This window comes from Anabrus simplex, chromosome 1 (genome assembly GCF_040414725.1).
Source record: "Anabrus simplex isolate iqAnaSimp1 chromosome 1, ASM4041472v1, whole genome shotgun sequence".
NCBI lineage: Eukaryota > Metazoa > Arthropoda > Insecta > Orthoptera > Tettigoniidae > Anabrus > Anabrus simplex.
The window spans coordinates 1,406,477,047-1,406,499,416 of record NC_090265.1 but is presented as its reverse complement, the minus strand read 5'-3'; the positions used below and the strand labels follow the sequence as shown (position 1 = coordinate 1,406,499,416).

Genomic DNA, 22,370 nt, shown 5'->3' with positions numbered 1-22,370 from the left:
TATGTCTTGTGGATATGAGCGATAATAAATCTGAAGATCATCTGCATAGATATGGTACTTGCTATATTTCAATGCGTCCCCTATGTCGTTCACACTAACAACAAATACAAGTGGGCCCAAAACCGACCCCTGCGGGACACCTATGGATTTGTTGTGCCATCCTGAGTACATTGTTCCTACTGATACTCGTTGCCGACGGTCAGTGAGGTAGGAGCTAAAAAATTTAAGAGATGTCATATTAAAGTTGAGACTACGGAGTTTCAGCAATAGTAACCCAGGGCTAACTGTGTCAAAGGCGCTGCTTAGGTCTAGTAGTGTTGCTACAGTCACATATCGTTGGTCTATCGCTTGTCTGATGTCGTCCGTAACTCGCAGTAATGCTGTCGCGGTACTATGTCCTTTTTTAAAGCCGGATTGAAAAGGGTCAAGGAGGGAATTTTGGGTCAGGTATACAGTGATTTGTGCATGAATCAGACGTTCGAGTGCTTTTGCGAGGGGTGGCAGGATGGACACAGGGCGGTAATCTGATGGAGAATCCAAGGTATTGTTTTTCGGGATAGGCCTTATTAGTGCGTCTTTCCAAACGTTAGGGAATACTCCATTGGTCAGGCAGTAGTTGAATATGTGAGTCAGTATTGGTAGTACAGCCCCGATGATGTTTTTAAATTTTATAGAGATACCGTCATTACCTGTCGCATCGGAAGTGATAGAGTACAGCACACGTTTAACATCATTTGCGCTAACAGTGTGGAAAGAGAACTGGTCGCACTCGGAAGAGCGTGCTAAGTTTGTGGGATTAGCTGGTAATGGAACTGGTCCGACTTTAGGCTGAGAAAAGTAATCATTTAAGGTATCTAGAGATATAGTGGGAATGTGCTCTTCTACGGCTTTGCCTATGCCCAGAGATCGTAACTTCTTCCAGGTTTGGTTTAAATTATTATTTCCCGCTAACTGTTGAAAGTAGCGGCATTTACTGTTTCTAATTAGCTGTTTAACTTTGTTTCTAAGTATCCTGTATTGCTCAAAGTCATCTTTGTCACGTGTTCGTCTGAATTATCTGTACCAACGGTCACGGTGGCCATAACAGATCTTATCTCTGTCGTCAGCCAGGGAGAAGGGGGGCGGGTAAATCTTACCTGCCTCTCCGGAGCATGTTTGTCATACAAGTTCAGCACTAATGAGTTGAATCTGTTGACTTTTGAGTCAATGTCATGAAAATTACGTATGTCATCCCACGGTAAGTTATATGCGTCATTACGTAGGTCATCTAATTCAATATGTTTTATGTCTCTTAAAATAACGTAGCGTGCTTTATACTTCGGTCCTCGGATAGAGAAACATAAGTACAATAAGTCGTGAGTTGAAATCCCAGGAGCTGGGATCTGTCCGTGCTTAACGACTTTCTGGGGTTGATTTGAAATTATAAGGTCAGTTAAAGTGTGAGTCGAGTGGTCAGGTTAGTAGACATGATTCGTAGCGTTAAGTGGTAGGATTTCCATGTTCAGTGCATGAAATATGTGACACAACTTATCCGATTCACTAGTTTGTTTTAACAAGTCAGTATTGAAATCCCCCATGACTATGACATCTTCGTAGACCGAGATAAGATCAGTTAAAGCTGCTTCGAATTCCCTCATTTGTCTAATATTAGGTGGTTTATATACAATTCCTATTAATATTTTCTTATTACAGTCGAGTTCAACAAATATATACTCAGGTCGCAGGGGAAGGCTTGGGTCTGAGGTGCAGATAATCTTGCATTTTAAATCATTCCTGTAGTAAAAGGCTACTCCACCACCTCGTCTGTCAGTACGGTCATGTCGTAAGAGCGAGTATCCGTCGAGATTTACAGCACATGACGGCAAATCTCCACGTAACCAGCTTTCTGATATGCCAATACAATGCACCTTATTATTTTCAAAAGTTGCCTGTAGTTCTTCTAGGTGAGCTGCAATGGATAGTGAATTTAGGTGACAACACGAGAGAGCTCTCGGGTGATTCATCAGCTGTCGCCTCAGAATGGATCCCGTTGCTTCAGAGTATGGGAGGGGTGAGGGTTGAGTTAAGAGGGGAGGCGAGGAATGCGGGTCATTGACACAAGGGATAGATTCGTCTACCAATATAACAGGAAAACTAATAGTAGGTACATGAAATAAGATGAGCTTACCTGAGAACAGCACTGAATACATCCACTGACTATTACATACACACACTCACTCACACACAAACGTAAACTACTGAAAACACACATAATAAAATTTAACAGTCCACTCGTTCATCCTACGCAGCTAAGGCATTTAGTTGCGCAATCGTGCATATTTGAAACTTCGTGTTATCTTTCAAAACACATATTCTCCCGTCCTGAGTCCAACAGTTTCTTGGTCCCCAAAAGTCCCTAGCACGATTTAATATACTTTTCCTCACACTTGTGAGGGACTCTGTGATAAGAAGTCCACTCCCCTTCAGTACACGCTTGGCTCGCCACACACGATCACGATCATGATAGCGCAGTAATTTAATTATAATCGGGCGATTTCCTTGCGCGCAACCACTTGTGCAGATGTCCGGCTTCGGCCCCCAGCCGGTGACAGCGGTCAACGTCACTCATTGAGAGCTCAATCGAAAATTTAGTTTTTATTATATCCAAAGACTTATTGTATACATCTTCAGACGGTTCTTCCGGGACGCCGTGTAGCAGTAGGCAATTTCGGCGACTATATTGCTCTGCCTCATCTAATGCCTCATCCTGTTTCTGAATTTTATCCTCTATCGCGCTTAGTTGTTTCTTCAGGTCACCAATTGCAGTTGTTACTTGCGACTTGAATGCCTGAAGTACAGTCGGAGGGTTGGCAGCACTTACAGCGGAGTCCAAGCGAGCTTGAAAGTCCTTCATCACTTCTTCAAATTCAGTTATTTTCCTAGTTGCTTCTTTCAAAGCCATGACGGGAGTGTAGAAGTGACGCTTGTCAATTTATGTTCCACAACTATGCACAGATTAAACGCTTTCTGCAACTTATTATGCGAATCGAGTAGGATGTTTACGGAGCGAAAATTACTCACTCATCACACTAGTCGCCATCTTGATCTAGTGATTGTATCCAGCGTTTGATTCTCACTATTTAAAAAATTGTATTACGAGAACCTTCTAATTACGCTCTCAAGACTCAAAAGACTCTTACAGTCACTTGAAGTGCGCCTGCGCTATGAGTTGAGTGTATTCGGTTTCTACATTGGTTGTTCCCCCTCCTGTTCCTTCCCCTTCCCTTCTCAAACATAGTCTTGGTGGCTGGTTGTATCCAGCGTTTGATTCTCACTATTTATTTGTCGCTCTCTAGAGCATCTACTTGGAGGTTCCTTTCGAACCCAAGGCTTCTGGGCTGCGAACATCGGAGCGTAAGTCGTGAGTGAATGTTGCATGTGTATATTGAGTGAGAGGTTAATGCTTGTGGCCGCGAATGGGTGTGTAATTGGATTAGAGTTGTATTTCTGTGTGTGCTGTGCTGTGTGGATGTGCGGGGTTCGTAGCCCAGGGGCCTATGGCCAGTTGAAGGCCGTTTATTTTTCCTTAATGTTAACGTTTAATATTACATTCTAGTACTACTTGTTTTTTCTTGATATTTCCTGGGGGTAATAGATCTTTTGTTCTCTCTTGTATGTACGAGCCCAATAGTAGTTTATTGGCTTAGTTTTGAAAGAGTGCTTCAGTTATAATGTTGTAAATATGTTACCAGTGAATAAAAGACGAATGAATTTACAGATGGAACGCTCCCTAACCTCGGTCCACCTAGCTTCCTCTCTGGGCATGTTCCTATTTTCCTAGGCCCTAATGCTAGCACCTTCTCAATACACAGCCTATGTGACCTTTTAGCGCTGTCTTTGATTTGACTTCGTAAGACAAATAGAAACTCTTAAATATTGTATTAATTTAAAACTGGTAAAAAAAATTGAAATGGCGTATGGCTTTTAGTGCCGGAAGTGTCCGAAGACAAGTTCGGCCCGCCAGATGCAGGTCTTTTGATTTGACTCCCGTAGGTGACTTGCGCGTCATGGTGAGGATGAAATGATGATGAAGACAGCACATAAACCCAGCCCCCGTGCCAGCGAAATTAACCAATTATGGTTAAAACTCCCGACCCTGCCGGAAATCGAACCCAGGACCCCTGTGACCAAAGGTCAGCACGCTAACTATTTAGCCATGGAGCCGGACTTTAAGTTGGTGATAATGAGCCACTAATTCAATAAATCAATCAATCAATCCAAATTTATCTTTGTATTATGATCGTTCCTACTTGTTACAGCTCCGCTCAAGCCACACCATCTCTCCTCTGACAGCTCGGTGTGTCGAGCATCTCGTCTCCTTGCTCCATTTAGGACTGTCGCCCAAGTGGCAGATTCCCTATCAATTGTTTACCTAGCATTTCCTTAACCGTTTTCAAAGAACTTGGAAATGTATCGAACATTTCGTTGATAAATTATCCCAATCCCTTACTCCTCTTCCTATAAACGAATATTTGCCGCAATTTATCCTCTTGAATTCCGACTTTGTCTTCGTATTATGATTTTTCCTATTTTAAATGCTCCTCTCAAGCCATGCCGTCTCTCTCTCCACTGACAGCTCGGAACATATCACTTAATCGAGCATCTCGTCTCCTTACTCCCAAGTCTTCCCAACCCAAAGTTTGAGATATTTTCGTAACACTACTCCTTTGTCGGAAATTGTCCAGAACAAATCATGCTTCTTTCCTTTAGATCTTTTCTAGTTCGTTTAAATTCAACTTTAAATTTCCTGTTTATTTAAATACCTACATCATTTAATTTACGTCAGTATGTCGGGTTGGTGGACTTGTGTAGCAACAGTAGTTTTAGAAACACCAAGTCTTGTCGGCTGCATGATGAGCAGAACCTCATTTTCCATAAATGAAGGTCGTTCTGAGCTTGGTTTGACAGCAAGGTCATTATATCCACAATCGAATAAACAAGATATTATCCCTGAACTAACCACCTGGCCACCTTTAGCCTAACTTACTTTTTTCGACTGCTGATTTTCATCTAGAAATATTCTTCTAAACCGTATGAACATTAAAAGAATAATCTGTTATCTAGCAGTTCAAATATGAATACTCTTAAGTAGATGATTGATACGAATGTACATTTCAATCTACCTATTATTTTTTTTACATTTAATTTCAGCTCACTACGATTGTGTCGAGTAGCCTACGTATAGTACATGCCGACGAGATGTTAAAGTACTGAACAAAAATGGCCAACCAGACACTGGTGGGAACGGAATCTATAAGTTTCAGATTTAGCATCTGATCCTGTACCACCGAATTGCGGTGGCACGTGGTATTATCTTCTGTTGGCAGGATTCTAAGCTATAGCTCTGGCCCAATGGCTAGCACAGCTGTAGTGTGCGCTGGTCACCCGCTGTGGGCCATTCGAATTGAATTTCCTTTCTTTTCTTGAAATTAAGGTTAATTCTTCACTCAGCCACTTAATTATTCTAAGCCATGTTCCAATTGTTATACGAGTAACTGCGTATGTAGAGAAGGAGCACTATTATATTGAACCCATCACTCACAGTCGTCAAAAGTGATACCTAAATTTACTAGCCAACCTAGCCGCGAGATACATTGTTGTGAGAGGAGCATCCATTTTTGCATCATTTCATGATGAGCACCTTGTGTCTTCATCATGTTTCATACCCACGTGACAAAAGCGCTGAAGTTAAATTGTAATCTCTTTGGACAGGGAAGTAATCCAGATTTATAAGATCCTGGGGGAGAATTTCAGATGGATTCGAGCATACTCGAGGCTAATTTCTAAAATACGATAATTATCTAAATATAAATTAAAAATTGAAATGGTAAAGTAAAACGCCCACTAAATTTAAAGGAATTGTCATGTAATCAAATCTTTTTTTGGCAAAACATGGAAAAATTGTGCTAGAGCGTGGGAAGATTTGAAGCTTCGTGTGAATGTCGTCATGGAGGGGAAAAAGTATTTACTCAGCCCAAACTTCAGTGTTTTAGACCACTTAGAGACAAATTAAAATTATAAAATCATGAGATTAATATTCCTTGAATTTTTCTGGACATTGGGGATACCGACACTAGAGATGAGACCCGTGGGATAATGAAATTGTGTAATGTGGTGCAATTTTCTTACCACTTTTCGCGCGCCAACACTCAGATATACTAAGAGTGACGAGGGAGGGCAGGAGCATTCCTTCCTTGGCGGTGCGTGAGTCCAGGTCCGTGTCGTTCTGGGCTAGTTATTGATGTGCGGGTGGTAAACTGAACATTAAAGATTGTTTATTGGTAAGAGTAAAATACCGGTCTATGGTAAGAACTGGTGGAGTGTGAAATAAAGTAAATACTCATAATCGTGTTAATGTTAAATTTGCCCGCGTTTGTTGATGAAACGATAAATTAACGGGATATCTCGGAACGGTGATATTATACTTCGACTGGCGTTGTGGGACCTTTAAAGGTACCAATGACATTGTACACCCCTGGCGCTTCCTCTGCATTTTATTTTGGCTATCGTCGTTCATAGTAGCTGTCACTTAGTGCAAAGCCAACTGCTACCTTGAGTTGTATCTTTTAGTAAATATTGGTTTTCTCAGGAACTTGATTTAAATATTGTGCGGTGCCGTTTACGACCCCACAATGGCGTTTGGGTTACCAAGTTGTCGTGACTTCAAATTTTACAAGTATTCATTGAAGTGCGTGTTTGATACTTTTTCTTCGTGTAAGCCTTTGCTATGGCTTCCATATCTCGTACTGGCATGTCAGTGTGTGATCCTAGGATCGAGACGCGCAGATGGCCTCTCGCGATTTTCTTCACCATCCTCAATATTATTGGAATAAATTCTTTCATTGTACAGACATCACTCAAAAACTACGTGCCGGTCAGTAGCTTTCAGTTTCTGAAAACATTGGAGGACGGGCAATTAACTGAACAATACCTCAATGAAAGACTTGTCAATGACGGACTTCCGAAAGAACTGCGAATGGTAGTGTCAAGAATTTTTAATAAGAAAACTGTTCCAAAGGTGCAATCATCCAATCAAAACTCAAAAATGAAGTGATGTGCACTGTGTCCTCACTCTGCTAAAACAAAAAGACAAATCAGTACTGTGTGAAATGTGACCGTCCAACCTGCCAAACTTGCCGTTATGTGGTGTGTAGAATTGTGGAGAAGAAGACATGTAGTGGGTTTTAAGTGGTTGTGAAAATGACATAAATGTCCGTGAAATTCAAACGTTTTATGAGTTTTCTGAAAAATGAAAACCTACAACCTGTTTTCCAGTCATTGACCGGGTCAGGGATGGAATGAATGAATCATATATAGGCTGTTAGTACGATGGGGTCGCCACTCCCAAAGTGATTTATTAATGAATGATAGATGCTATGAAATGAGAATGGAGAGTGTTGCTGGAATGAAAGATGACAGGGAAAACCGGAGTACCCGGAGAAAAACCTGTCCCGCCTCCACTTTGTCCAGCACAAACCTCACATGGAGTGACCGGGATTTGAACCACGGTATCCAGCGGTGAGAGGCCGACGCGCTGCCGTCTGAGCCACGGAGGCTCCTTTATGAGATTTTTATACTATAATATTTAAATGTACCTGTGAATTTGCTTTGGAGCAATGAACATTTAAAATTTGTTTTCATTTAAGTTTAATTCATGGGAGTGCGATTTTCATTGACGGTAAAACAATTGTACATTATCTCACAATCTATAATCAGTAAAGTTGTTAATTTCTCATTGTAGGTAATGCAAAAAGTATAAGGAAACACAATTGACGTGTATTTTTGAAATTTAAATAAAGGGTGTTTGTGGTTATCCATTCTACGGTACCATTTTCGACCCCATAACGCCATTTACGTACCAAAGTCTTCACAACGCCAGTCGAGGTTGAATACAGTCCGTTGACTGTTAAATGTGTCGGACGGTGTAAATATTGAAATATGAATAAGAAGTGAATTGATAATAATTGATATGTGGTGAATGTGGAGTGTTTCACGTAAATATTATATGAAGGTAAGAGTATTCAAGAAGAAACGTGTGATATAAACTTGAAGTTTCACATATATTTGTTAAGTGTGTAGAATGTAAGAAAGTAAAATTGAATAATATTGTTAATTAAGAATCTCCGGCGAATGGCAATGTCTGAGAACATGCCATTGTTCAGCAGAAATCCAGGTGGGTGACATGATTTGTATTCTTTAAAGTGTATTCTGCATAGTTAAGTTCTGTGTAAATTAGGGCCAAAGTTTCAGGCCATTAGTTTGTTGTTTCCTTGCTTTGGTTTAAATATTAAGTTCTGTGTGGTACAGAGATGTTGCGAGATGTTTAGGCACATTTTAGGTTGAAATCCCAAAATTTCAGACGATTGTGTTAAATCGGATTAAAGAAGGTATCGGGTAAAGATAAGCTTTACGCCAGTCTGTCGTTATAGAATTAGGGTGTCAAGATTCCGTGTCAAAGCATAATCTATAATAATAAAAGGAAGTGTTTGTGTGTATGTGTGCGCGATGTCCAGCAAAATCTACAGCAAGCAGAGATCTGAAATTTTGAGCATAGGTATATGGAAGGGAGTACGAATGCACCTTGAAGCCAGATTTTTCATTTTCACTTCCATTGGTGAGTTATGAACGAAAAACCATGGGAGAAAGTATGTTGGGATATGACATTCCAACGTGCTGTCACCAAGATTGAATGCATAGATTCACTGTCGCTAGGCAACGTACGTCAGATATGTAATACAAGTCAGATAGCCATTTTAAGTCCATGGTGTAGGAATCCATTTTCTGTCCCAGACACGAGGGGCCATATTCAGTCAGTCCGTGATATCCGAAAGTGTTTTCTCTGTATGTGTGCGATGCGTGGCCAAATCCACGTAACGGAGAGATCTAAAGATGTGTTTTCACAACGACATGAAAAATGTAAGTTAAAAAAACGCTTATTTTCTGCGAATCTACCGTAGACAGGGTTTGGAGACGTTGCTTTGTTCTGGGATATGGGCTTTGAGAGAGCGTAAAAAGTGAAAATGCATAAATAACGCTATGGTAAATATATTAATAAATACATAAAATAAATAAGGCGATTCGTGATGCGTTGCGTTAAGGGATTACAATAGAAGAGAAAGACCAAGATATGAACAGTACAAATAAAATAATAATAATAATAATAATAATAATAATAATAATAATAATAATAATAATAATAATAATAATAATAATAATGTAATTCAATAATACCGTTTACTGAGTAACCAGCGAAACGGCCTTCAGCTGTGTGTCGAGCTGATTAGCCCAAACAGTAAAAGCGACATTACAATGTACTCAGGTATGAAGCCTCAAGGCGGTAGATTTACTGGCACCTAAAACAACTGCTGCGGGACAAAATTACGCCACCTCGGCGTCTCCGAAAACTTTAAAAGTAGTTATTGGGACATAAATTCAATAATAGTATTATTTAGTTCATGGGGTTCTGTTTCAGATCTTCAAATTACGCACACACTCCCAACCACTGCAGAAACACGTAATTATTCAATACATCCTTTTAACAGGTTTGGTCTCATGAAGGGCATTCGGTCGTAAAACCAGGTCAAGTCCACTCCCTAAGTTTCACAAACCAAACAACGTTGGGGTCGGATCAGAGAAAGAAATGGACATATATACTGTGTTTAGGGAACTATGAAAATTAAGTTTGACAAGGGTTGACTAAGTCCGGTCCGATAGAATGATGAATGTGGTGAAGCTGGGGAAGCAATGCCAGACATGGCTAGGGGCCCTGCGGCCTCAAGTTTAGAGCCTAGGGTTACCCCTTTTAGTGGCCTCCTAAAACAGGCAGGGAATATCGCAGACATATCCTACGCCGCAGCCAACGGGCACAGGTTGTTGCACAGGTAATCTCAGAAGGTAACAAAAATTACAGCATAAGTAACGAAAAGCGTAACTTCTAAGAAACTACAGTAAGAAGAAAATTCACAAATTATAGCACAATTTAAAAGGCTGTGGTATCTTTCTCTACACGTGTGTGAATTTCTCATTGAACTGCTCTACGTGTTATTACCAAACCGCAATATGAGCCACTTGGAGACAGGCAAAATGGCGGGTAATCCCCCTCTCAGAAACTGGAAGTGGGAATGAAATGAAACATATCTTCCTGTAGTGAATGCAACGAGCTAGAATAACATAGAGAGGGGGAAGCGCTGCTTATCTGAACCTAACTGTTCGAACGTCCGCCATGTTTCCAGTGGTCAAGTAAGCAAGGGGACGTGGTTCTTGAATGAAGGCTAGATGTTATGAGAGATAAATTCAATTGAAATAAGTATATTATAATCTGGCTTGTTTCTTTGTAGATTCATCGCAGGTAGAAAAATGACAAATGGCACGGGATATGACTGACAAACCGCTAGCCGAAGGGTGAAAAACTTTTAGAATACTGCGAGCCCGTTATCAGGCGACTGTCTAGAGATTTAAGAGGGTCGAAAGAAGTAATAATATTACGTAAACCTCGTAATTGATAGAGATGATACTTTTTACACCGGATTAATGGTTTTTGAGAGTTGGAAGTGTTTGTTACGGCAAAATATTGACACAGTTAGTTGTTGTAGCAGTCGATTGTTAATGTGTGTTGTGGCGAATTTATCGAAAGGTACGGGTAAATGACGGCACTCGCCTGTCACGCACCCACAATTAGGATCTTGGTTTAATGATTATATCGCCTCAGTTCTGGTTGTCTGAGGGACCATCAGGGTGTTGGAGTGGTACAGTAGTTATCTGATAAAGATGTAATGATTGCGGCTAGACTCATACGTATTTTTATTAGTTGGTTAGTGGATCACACAGATAGTTGTGAGTAATGTAAATAATGATAAATTATAGTTATTTTCAACATTCATGAATTAGGCTAGATAGTTAGTTCAGTCTACAATGACCAGTGTCCAGTTTATTTCTAACATTCATGAAATCAATTAGATGGTTAGTTCAGTCTGCATCGTCGCCATAAGACCTACCTGTGTCGGTGCGACGTGAAGCAACTAGCAAAGTTTAGTCTGCAATAATCAGTGTCCAGTTTACTTTTAATGTCCATTATCCAAGTTAGATGGTTAGTTCAGTCTGCGAGGACTCGTAATTAGTTTGTTCTGGTGAGAGTTAATATTTTGTGGATAATTATTATACGATCAGTTCGGCCTGCGATGATACTTTGTCAGTTAAATTTTATTAGTGTGATCACTAACGTTAATAAGTGTTTGTGATAAAATTAAATCTTGGTTTATGATAGCACTGGTCATAGTTTGTGAGTAGCACATTTCTTCAATGGTCAAGATGATGGTTGTGATTACTGAAATAAATAACAAATCATTCTTAATATAAGTGAACGTTTATCCGTGTTCCTTCACACAGTAGTGGTCATGATTATTCTAATGAGTATGTTTTCTACATTCTGATGAAGACAATTTGTTTAATAAGTTCACGTTAGTTGCTATTGATAGCATGGCGATGATTATTATAACACCGTCCATCGGCATTACTCTTTTCAGTTCAGTTTGTTGGTAACGTTCATAGACGGTCGGATTAAATTAATTTAATTATTATTCAGTGAAGCGATAAGATTAATTTTCAGAAATCCGTGCTTAATGGTTTATTCAGTTTAAATTAGTTTATTATAAACTAACATTACCTTAAAGTTATTTGTGTGTTAACTTAAATGTAAACTCAAGCTTTTAATTACACTTTATAAATATTGCTATCTTGCTTTGCATCGCACCGACACAGATAGTTCTTATGGCTACGATGGGAGAGGAAAGGCCTACGAATGGGAAAGAAGCGGCCGTGGGCTTCACTAAGGTACAGCCCCAGCATTTTCCTGGTGTGAAAATGGCAAACCACGGAAAACCGTCTTCAGGGCTGCCGACAATAGGCTTCGAACCCAACATCTCCCGAATGCAAGCTCACAGCTGCGTGCCCCTAACCACACGGCCAACTCGCCCGGTCTTTATAAATATTGAAGTTCAGTGGCACAATATTCTATATCATTTTAAATAATGAATTAATAACGTAACTTTATTTTTGGGTGCCTGGTAGTGACAAAACATGGTGCGATCATGTATTTTTATAGAGGTATTAGGGATTTGACAACAGTGAATTTTGGAGCACCATGCCTTACCAAGGAGCAAGTTAAAATGTGAACTAAATGTTTTTTCTTGTGTATAATTAATCGGTTCAAATAAAACCTGACGTTGTTTCGGTTCGATTAAGGGTCCATTCGGTAGCTGATGATATCCTACGTGGTATTTTGTAATCGGTGGATAACCTTTGTTTAAAAAAAATTCGGAGTCCGCTTACGGAAACTGAATCTTCATGGATCAAGTGAATCGACCAACGGTGTTACTTGAAAATCAGATAGTAATTTTCAGGTTTATCTATTTTAATTGTTTTTATTATTGAATTCTATTGTGGAATGGCAATTCAACGTTTAACTCAACTAAATGTCAATACAATAATTCCTGAGGTCTTAATATTTTATATTTGTGTCAAAATTATGTCAACTGTTCTGTTAATACAACAAACGTTCTTTCATTATTCGGTGCTTCACATCTGTCGGACGAAAATAATTTATTTTCATAATGAATCCATTTTAGCCCGCTTCTTAAATTTTATTTCAAGCAGTAATTAGATTTCTTTTGCTGCCCGCCGATTTATGTCAACAAGTGACTGAAGAGCCCGGAAGCCACTGAGGAAAGAAGAATCTACATTTGCAAGAGCCAGAGGCAGATGTTGGTTATCGGTAAGCAAGGGTGCAAAATACCGAGGAGCAATCAATACACAATTATTAACAACACGTACAAAAATTGCTCGATTTTTTTTTGCTAGTGGCTTTACGTCGCACCGACACAAGTAGGTCTTATGGCGATGATGGGATAGGAAAGGCCTAGGAATTGGAAGGAAGCGGCCGTGGCCTTAATTAAGGTACAGCCCTAGCATTTGCCTGGTGTGGAAATGGGAAATCACGGAAAACGATCTTCAGGGCTGCCGACAGTGGGATTCGAACCCACTATCTCCCGGATGCAAGCTCACAGCCGCGCGCCCCTAACCTCACGGCCAACTCGCCCGGTATGCTCGATTTTGGATTTAAATCAGCAGCCAAGCACGATCTCAGTTACTGGGCTTTTTATATCAAGTGGGACTTGTTATATCAAATATTCTATAATTCATTAATTCTTTATTTTAAGGGAAATTCATTCTGAATGCATGCAAACTCACTTAGCAAACCTAGACCAGCTCCTGAGAGGCTTTGGGCCCGTCTGAAACGCCACTTCTGCAGTACTTGCGAAGTTTAGAGAAGGAATTTTTTGTCGTCGACACAAAGCGTGTGAGGAGAAAACCTGAAAACGAAAACATTAAGCAAAATATGATTTACTTATGAGTAACATGAATCTTATGCAAATATATAGACTGATAACATTCATAACAGTTCAGTTAATCTAAGCAATAATCTGTTCAATTCATTCAGTTCACTCACACACTTATATTGTTTCCAAAGGTGAGCAAGTATACTATCGCTTCCCCTCATATCCATTACACTGCGATTCTATCATGACTCTCCCATCGTCAGTTGTTAGATGTCAAAGCTGACAGGAAAATGGCGGTGCAGAGTGTGATCCGATTTTTGTGTACAAAGGGCACATTATAAGGCTACAAAGTCATAGATAAGCAGCTGAATTTATACAAAAAAACATCAGTTGTCGCAAGGGTAAATTTCTCATAAACCTCTCATTGTGGGGTGTCTGGTGCCAGGTATCGGGCCTATTTTATTATGTTAATAGATCAATCCTTTTCAATACCTTGGGTGTAATACAGTTAAATAGTTGCAATATCCGCAGATAACCATTCGTGGTTGCGGATGCGGTAGCGAATGAAGGAATTGCGAATGCGAAGCGGATGCAAATAATATTCTGTATATCCGCGCAGAGCTCTGGATATAACCACATCAGCTAAGCTCAACCCATCCCTCAACAGACCTGAGAGAATCAGACCTGGGACTTGTTATACTGCAGTTCTCGTCTCGGGGCTCCGAATACTACTGAATTCCACGTCTTAAGGAGAATTAAAATCTAGGAGGAGAATTTTGGAAGGAAGGGGTGTGGAATGGCACTCTGTCCTCTAAGGACCCTTTTTGGAAGGGCACAAAACGCCTTGCGCCCCAAAGTTGTCGGCACTGTTTCAGTGATTACAAAAGCGAGTCAAATTTACAAAGAACTTGGCAGTATGAGCCCACTCATCAGCATGACGTTGCACCCCCTCTCCTGGATGCATGCACTGACTCGGTTGGAAAGGGTGTCATAAAGTCATTGTATCCTCTCCTGAGGCAAGCTGGCCCTCATCCGTTGTAAATGGTCCTTAGTATCCTGGATACTGACACTCGGACGAAATTGAAGTCCGAGCTGGTCTGTCTGTACGCTCGGATTAGATGTACAAGATTTCAGAACTTAATGTTAAGAAAATGTTTAGATTAAAATAAGTTGAAGAAATGATAATTCTATAATGATTGCGCGAAAAGGTGAGATTGCATTCGGGAAACAGTGGGTTCGAATCCAATTGTCGGTAGCCCTGACAATGATTTTCCATGGTTTCCTATTTTCACAACAAGCAAATGCTGGGGATGTACCCTAATTAAGGCGACGGCCGCTTCCTTCCCACTTCTAGCCCTTTCCTACCCCATTGTCGCCATAAGAAGGTGCGACGTAAAGCCAGCGATAAAAAAACTCATGTCACCAAACATCCCTGACTTTTCCGTAAATTTATGTAAGAGTATCCATCATATAAAGTACAAGGCTTGCCTTTCTTCGTCTCAATGACCTGCATGTCGTAAGTAAATACGCAGATAACAACATAACAAAAGCTACATCAACAATGGATGTCTACAGCTGGAATCATTTCAGTATGTTAAAAACTATAGACTAATATTATAGCGAAAAACCTTCAAGAGAAAGATTGTGTGGAGTACACCCTAAATAGCAGTCCCCCAGCTGTAAGGACGTTGGAAAATCCTGATAGGCTGCTGATAATTTTACAGTGATCGCAAATGGGACACGAACTGGTCTGTCTTCACATTCTTGTTTTCCACTGTAATGGAAGTGATCGCAAATGGGACAACTTTTGCTGTGATCGCAAATGGGACACAACCCCATAGTTACAGAAACAAATAAACATGAGTCAGAAAGCAAGTAAAATGAGAGCAAAATCCCGAAGTAAACATAATAATCGGCTGAGGAAGCCGGTAACAATAGCGAGATAAAATAAGAATAATGACAAAAAAAATTATCCATAAGATACTGAAAAGTAACACAGGTCCGATAACCACTCCATACACACACACACACACACACACACACACAGAGAGAGAGAGAGAGAGAGAGAGAGAGAGAGAGAGAGAGAGAGACCAAACATGTGAAGCACAGGGTATAAAAATATAATAGCAAGACACGTTACGACAAAAATCGTAACAGCATGACATGATTCAGTCAACGGCTCATGAGCTTGACCTGAGTGCACAGATAAGAAACCTGGGTCGCCGCAAAGAGACCTGGACCACCCAGTCTAAACACATAACGTAAATAACTTGCACACCACATAACACGTATTCATATCGCACATCTAGACGAACATGGATAGTACGGTATCGGCGTTAAACCACAACGCGGAATATAAGCTCAAGCCAAAACATCGAAGATACAGAGAAATGAAAGGTCTCTAATCAAAACAACAAGCAAACTCATCACCTACACAAACTAATCGGATCTGTGCCACCTTTCACTCTTTGCAGGAACGAGTACACATAAGCATATATGAAAAGAAACGAAGGACAGTGAAATAAGTCTGCAGCAAAATTATAAGAAAATAATGCATTAAACAAGTGATCTCTCAGTGAACAAACTAGCATAACTATGTCAAGCGGCGAGAGGATAAGTAGGATAAATGCCTCGAGATTGAAGTAGTCATATTCACGATGCTAAACTTAGAGAGCCCTTTAAAATAACGTTTTAATCTTTTATAATACCATCTATACGAGATGAAAGCCATCTCCCAGGCCAACGTCTCCATCTATTCTTCAAACATATTATTGTCAGATCTTCCAAGAGTTCTTTGGCGTGATGGAAGCCAGCGGCTTGGAGTTAACACTTTAAAACGCCCTCATATGTCAACAACTCAGCTAGGTTCGAACCTGCTATTTTCGGAACAGAAGATTAATGAATAACCGACTGCGCCACTGAAGTCGGCGCAAACATTAGAAAAATCACGAATGTATTCTGGTATGACGGCTAGAGTGAGGTGCATTCAACCTCGTGGCGCCAGTTCAGAAGCCAGAGTAGTAGGCAAACTTCTCAAGTGACAGGTCATTATCTCAAGGGCGTATGCTGGGCAGCATTTGTCTTGGTCGTCCCAGGCCCTCACTGAGCTGTATGGAATGTTAGATTATTTTACATTCAGTTTGTCTCATACAAGAAAGTAAAATGTTAACTCATCACGCGGATTATACACCAGAAACAAACATACGGTAGTTATATTGACTCAGGGATAAGCACTAAAGATGTGATACGCCTGTAGCAATTATTCGAATAAATTAGTAATGATTCTCACCAGAATATTGACGCAGTGGGTACATATCACGCCGACCACCACGGTTCCCACGAGCCCAAAGGCCAGTCCTCCGTTCTTGAAGGCGTTTGACATGGCGAGTATTCCCATCCCCAAGCTGCATTTCAGGAGATGTACCATCGCACCGAGGTCTCTGGAACAGAAATAATTAAGGCTGAAATACGCAGAACCTTGAAACAAGTAAAAATATATATTAGTGAAACTATGCAGGATAACAGAGCTCATTCGCGGGAAGAATTATCTTCTCTTAGTTCCTCTAAAACAGCGTTTCCCAAACTAGTGGGCCTACCCCCTAGGGATGGTGAGAGAACTTAGTCATAAGGAACAAGAATCATGCGATATGTTGATTCTTTTAAATTATGTGAGTGTAAATTAATTAAGGCAGTTTTATACTTTTATGCTCTTCAGATCCAAGGCCCTACACCGCCTGCTGCGCAGTAGCGTGTGACTAAGGACGAGATATCCACGCGCGTACCGCCATGTTAAGGGCACTCCTGAACCTTCCGAGCAGATCGTAGTACGGAATATATGCAATAACTTACATTAACACACGCATCAAAACACCTGTCGATGTTATTATTATTGCAATGACACGAGATAACACAGATAACACGGTAAGAACGAATGTTAATTAGGTACACAGAAAATATTTTAAAAAGGAACCGCAATAGGAAACAGAAGATCCGTAAGGATATTCTCGTCATTCGCAAACCAAGAAACACAGCATTGCTAATTTTAAATCAAATTCCAGGCAGGAGTTGTATACAAGGAAGTAATCCGAGGTCTGAAGTGGTAAAAGTGGACCGTGAAGTGTGAAAGTCCGTGTGTTCTTTCACAATGATTCTCAGTAAATGTCCGACAATGTCTGCTTAAGGCCTCAGGGAAACTTAGACATTCCCAAGTACTTGATATTGAAAGACACAGCATACACCAACTACCGTGTACACACAAAAACTGAACACATTTTGCATCGTTATTAAACAATTATATTACATTAAATTAAGAGAACAGTCCCCGAAAACAGAAAGAAACACCGGTACATGAGATTAATAATCTTAATAAAGACAACATGTCCGACTCGTTGGCTGAATGGTCAGCGTACTGGCCTTCGGTTCAGAGGGTCCCGGGTTCGATTCCCGGCCGGGTCGGAGATTTTAACCTTAATTGGTTAATTCCAAAGGCCCGGAGGCTGGGTGTTTGTGCTGTCCCCAACATTCCTGCAACTCACAGACCACACTTAACACTACCCTCCACCACAACAACACGCAGTTACCTACACATGGCAGATGCCGCCCACCCTCATCGGAGGGTCTGCCTTACAACGGCTGCACTCGGCTAGAAATGACCACACGAAATTATTATTATATAAAGACAAAATGGCTCACTAGCTTGTAATAAGCATTTTATAGATTTGTGCCTAGTATAAATTTTCGGAATAACATATTTAACTATTCCTTTACTATAAAACAGGCGTGAAAAAGGAGAAATTAAAACTTACGGTACCGGTACCTATAAATAATTTTTCAGATTATGTTTAATAATTTGAAACAATACATTGCCGTAAAACTAGACAGGTTTTATTAAGCTTTATCAACCAAAAACCGTGTTATCTATATTATCTCGTGTCATTGAAATAATAATGTTTCTCCCAGTTATTATTACCGGTACACAGTCTGTAAGCAAAATATGCACTTTTTTCAGAATAGGCGTTGATTTATTAAGAATTATCCCTCAATAAATTGGAAATAGGAAAAGAATAAGAAGCCTATACGTTCAAAATTGCATGTCCACACATTCTCTGAATTTATCGTCCTATAGCCTGCTTAATTCACAATTATGGTAATTGAAAATAATTTCATAACTGTTCAATTTCTACTCACTTATGCAAAGGCATAACAGATCCCTTCTGATAGCGATCGGTACAATTAAACGCTGCGCACGGGTTCACCATCCTTGAATAATTTTCTACGTAGGGCTTAACTTAACTCTCCTTTAATATTACCCATCAATTTAACTACTCCAAAAGCTCTCACTTATTCACTGAAAATATTTAGCAATATAGTATCACTCAATCACATATAATACTAGAACGGATTCACTAACTGACACCATTCTATATGAGAGCACGCAAGGAATCGAGTTTCTCAATTGTAATCTGTTATTCAGCAGGTGCACATATATATATAGCATTGTAAACTGAGCAAATTTTGAGAGATATTATATTCACATTGTGACAAGGTAAGAATATTTATTTACTTTTAGTTTAGTTCTCCATTATTATTTTGAGCGTACACTTTTCGAATCCATCCGTGCTGTACTCTTGGCACTGACCGGCCATTCCGAACTGTTCAGATCTCAGAGCTCGGAAGAGCAATAAGAGGCCGCCTCGTGCTTTATGCCTACAATACCTATGAGGCAGAGACATGCAGCTTAAACTAACGATTATCTCACTCCATTTCAGCTAGTTTCCAAACAAATATATTTAGAATTTGTAATACCTAAATTACAATACCTCCAGAACAGTTAAAACGTATCTTCAAGATTGTGTTTCGTAGTAGCGTCACTGCATCCTGGCAGTTAGAGCTCCTTTGAGGGATCTCTTGCAATCTGCGTAATTGCAGTCTGAAAGCTATGGCCTGACGGTTATATCGGGTTTAGCTCTTTGAGTATCTTGTCACTTATCAAATAACAACTTTACAAGTAACATGGGTACGATGAACTGTAGGTTCGTGTTTACACTGAAAGTTATTGTTTCTGGTTGTGGTAAGTGACGCGAGATACCTCGATTATAAGCTACGTGTTCTTAACCTGTGTGGACGTTTGTCTGATATCTGTACTGGTGTGTATATTTGTCATTGACGGGTGCTAGGTTTACAAATGAAGTAGATCTGGCAGGCACGTGCTTGCATTTAGAGTGGCAAACCGTAGAACTCGACTTTAAAGATGGCCCGGAGTGAGATTTTTAACCTAGTGGTCAATTCAATCATATTTCTCTTGAGCTGTCAGTTCATGACAGCAATGGAAATCCAACTCGAATCAGTTGGGTGGTAAATCACTATTCTCGCTCCTGGACCACAGCGGAAAAACGCAAAAGTGTACAATCCAGGACACGCTCCATTTCCTCGGTTTAAAGTATTATCAGTTTACTTAATGCTTAAACGTGTGATAATATCTATCTACACTGGTGGAGGATTGAGCACGGCTCCTTGGCTCACTGGTCATCGTCAGGTTCTATTCCTGGTTGGGTAGGGGATTTTAGTCCCTTCTGATTAATTTCTTGGTGTAGGGGATTAGGTATTTATATTTTTTCCACTTTATACACACAAAACACGCCACATTACCAACTACCACAAAAACATGAAATAGTGAATATATCCCTCCACCTAGAGTTAGCGTCAGGAAGGGTACTCGGCCGTAAAAAATGGAGAAGTCCATGTATGCAACACAGTTCGCACCCGACACCCCACCAGATAATGGTTAAAGTATAATAATAATAAATAGAAGACTGATGGAAGATTACGAAGTTGTTCTATATATAAAATACTACGGACTAGCATGCACTTACGTATTCGGATGTTCAACGTTGCGACACTTGAATGGATCGTAAAGTTCTTCAGCGTCCAGGTCATTTCGACTGCCTGACGTCGCCAGATTAGTGCTGTAAACAAATAAAATAAATAAGTTATCATAACATTTGTACACATTTAATTAATTGTTTCTTTTCATCGGATAATTGAAGTACTGCTTAACTTTTTTGCCGATTAGCTTTATTTAAGGGAAATTTTAGGAAATGAACATTTTAATCTACAAATCATTATGAATGAATTTTAAAAACAAGCCGAAGCTATCTCCTTCTCAGTCATGAAGATCCTTGGAGGAGTGAAACGCAAACACTCCCACTATTATCAGTTCTTATCTCCTCTACTATGCAGAACCCATGAATGAATGCGTATGTAAGAAATTGTATACGAATTTGAAACAAACATCGTTGTTATTCACACTACATCTTGTTATGATGACGACGATGATGACTATGATTATTATTATTATTATTATTATTATTATTATTATTATTATTATTATTATTATTATTATTATACACATACATTCATTATCATTATAGGCCGTTATGCCTTTCAGCGTTCAGTCAGCAAGCCTCTGTGAATTTACTAAATGTCGCCACAATTCTCTATTTGCAATTAGTGCTGTGGCCTCATTTAGTTCCATACCTCTTATCTTTAAATAGAAACTGAGTCTAACCATCGTCGCCTTGGTCTCTCTCTACTACTCTTACCCTCCATAAAGGAGTCCATTATTCTGCTAGGTAACCTCTACTCCTCCATTCGCCTCACATGACCCCACCACTCAAGCCGGTTTATCCGTTACAGCTTCGTCCATCGAGTTCATTCTTAACCTAGCCTTTATCTCCTCATTCCGAGTACCCTCCTGTCATTGTTCCCACCAGTTTGTACCAGAAAACATTCTCGCTACTTTCATGTCTGTTACTTCTAACTTATGAATAAGATATCCTGAGTCCATCCAGCTTTCGCTCCCGTAAAGCAAAGTTGATCTGAAAAATGACCGATGTAAAGACAGTTTCGTCCGGGAGCTGACTTCCTTCTTACAGAATACTGTTGATCTCAACTGCGAGCTCACTGCAGTAGCTTTACTGCATTTTGAATCAGTCTCAATTACTATGTATATTACCATCCTGGGAGAAACACATCCTAAGTATTATTATTATTATTATTATTATTATTATTATTATTATTATTATTATTATTATTATTATTATTATTATTATTATTATTATTATTCAAGAAGACTAGAGTAGGGCAACATACACCCTACATACACAAAGTGCTATCAAAACTTAAGATGCAAAAATGACGAAAGAAGAAACATAATGAAAGAAGAGAAAGAACGAAAGAGAGTGAAAGAAACTATATTATAAAATATGAAGATAAATTAGAATACGTATTAACAATAATAAATCATCCAATAGATTTTATAAACAAAAGAATCGATTCTGTCGGCTTTCCAAATAATAATCTTCTGTGATATTTTGTTTCCTGTTTATGCGTGTCAATTACGAAAATAATGCTAGGATAATATACACTATCAATGCTGTTTTGTTCGTCACTATACTATATAATTATTGAACTTACGCGTGAAAATTATTTGATATCTGGTGTAAATAAGGTGTCGATGCTAGATCCTTCTTTTGTGATTGCCATCTTCATGTTCTAGCAGATCTAGCTAAGATTTTATCTACACCTTCAAGTGAAATAACTGCTAAGTGCTAAGCTCTCTCTGAAGATAGTGAACCCATGACCTTTGTGCCCTAAGAACATTATGCATAATATGACAATTAAACTTAAAGTTGGATTCTTGATAGCATGGAGTTGACACGTGACGAGGGGGTGATTACCTTCGGTCCCACGCTCTGGGGTACGTGACGTCAACCACACGTGTCGACGGCGGAAGAATCTCAAGTAATTTTTATGAACTATTTCAAAGCGCGTGTACACGGCGTGACCACGCCAAGTCAAAAAAATATAGTGCCTATCAAAGGGGGTCAATCATCTCACAAATCGAACCCGTAAAAATTTTAAATGTCCATAAACACTACCGCCAGAAATGTAGCAAGCATGTAGTCACTTTCAAAACTCTTGAAATTGCAGTTTAGG

At 39.6% G+C, this 22,370-nt stretch overlaps 1 protein-coding gene across 3 annotated transcripts in view; it reads right to left on the bottom strand.

Annotated features, from left to right (window-relative positions):
• LOC136879032 (proton-coupled amino acid transporter-like protein pathetic) overlaps positions 1–22,370 on the bottom strand; it is a 168,811-nt gene that overhangs the window by 69,891 nt on the left and 76,550 nt on the right. For all 3 annotated transcript variants that reach the window (XM_068229038.1, XM_067152758.2, XM_067152775.2), the window contains exons 4-6: positions 20,246–20,338; positions 16,663–16,813; positions 13,285–13,406 (exon numbers count right to left, since the gene is read on the bottom strand). In XM_068229038.1, coding sequence (XP_068085139.1) covers positions 13,285–13,406; positions 16,663–16,813; positions 20,246–20,338 — 366 coding nt within the window. The remainder of the gene's footprint in view (positions 1–13,284; positions 13,407–16,662; positions 16,814–20,245; positions 20,339–22,370) is intronic.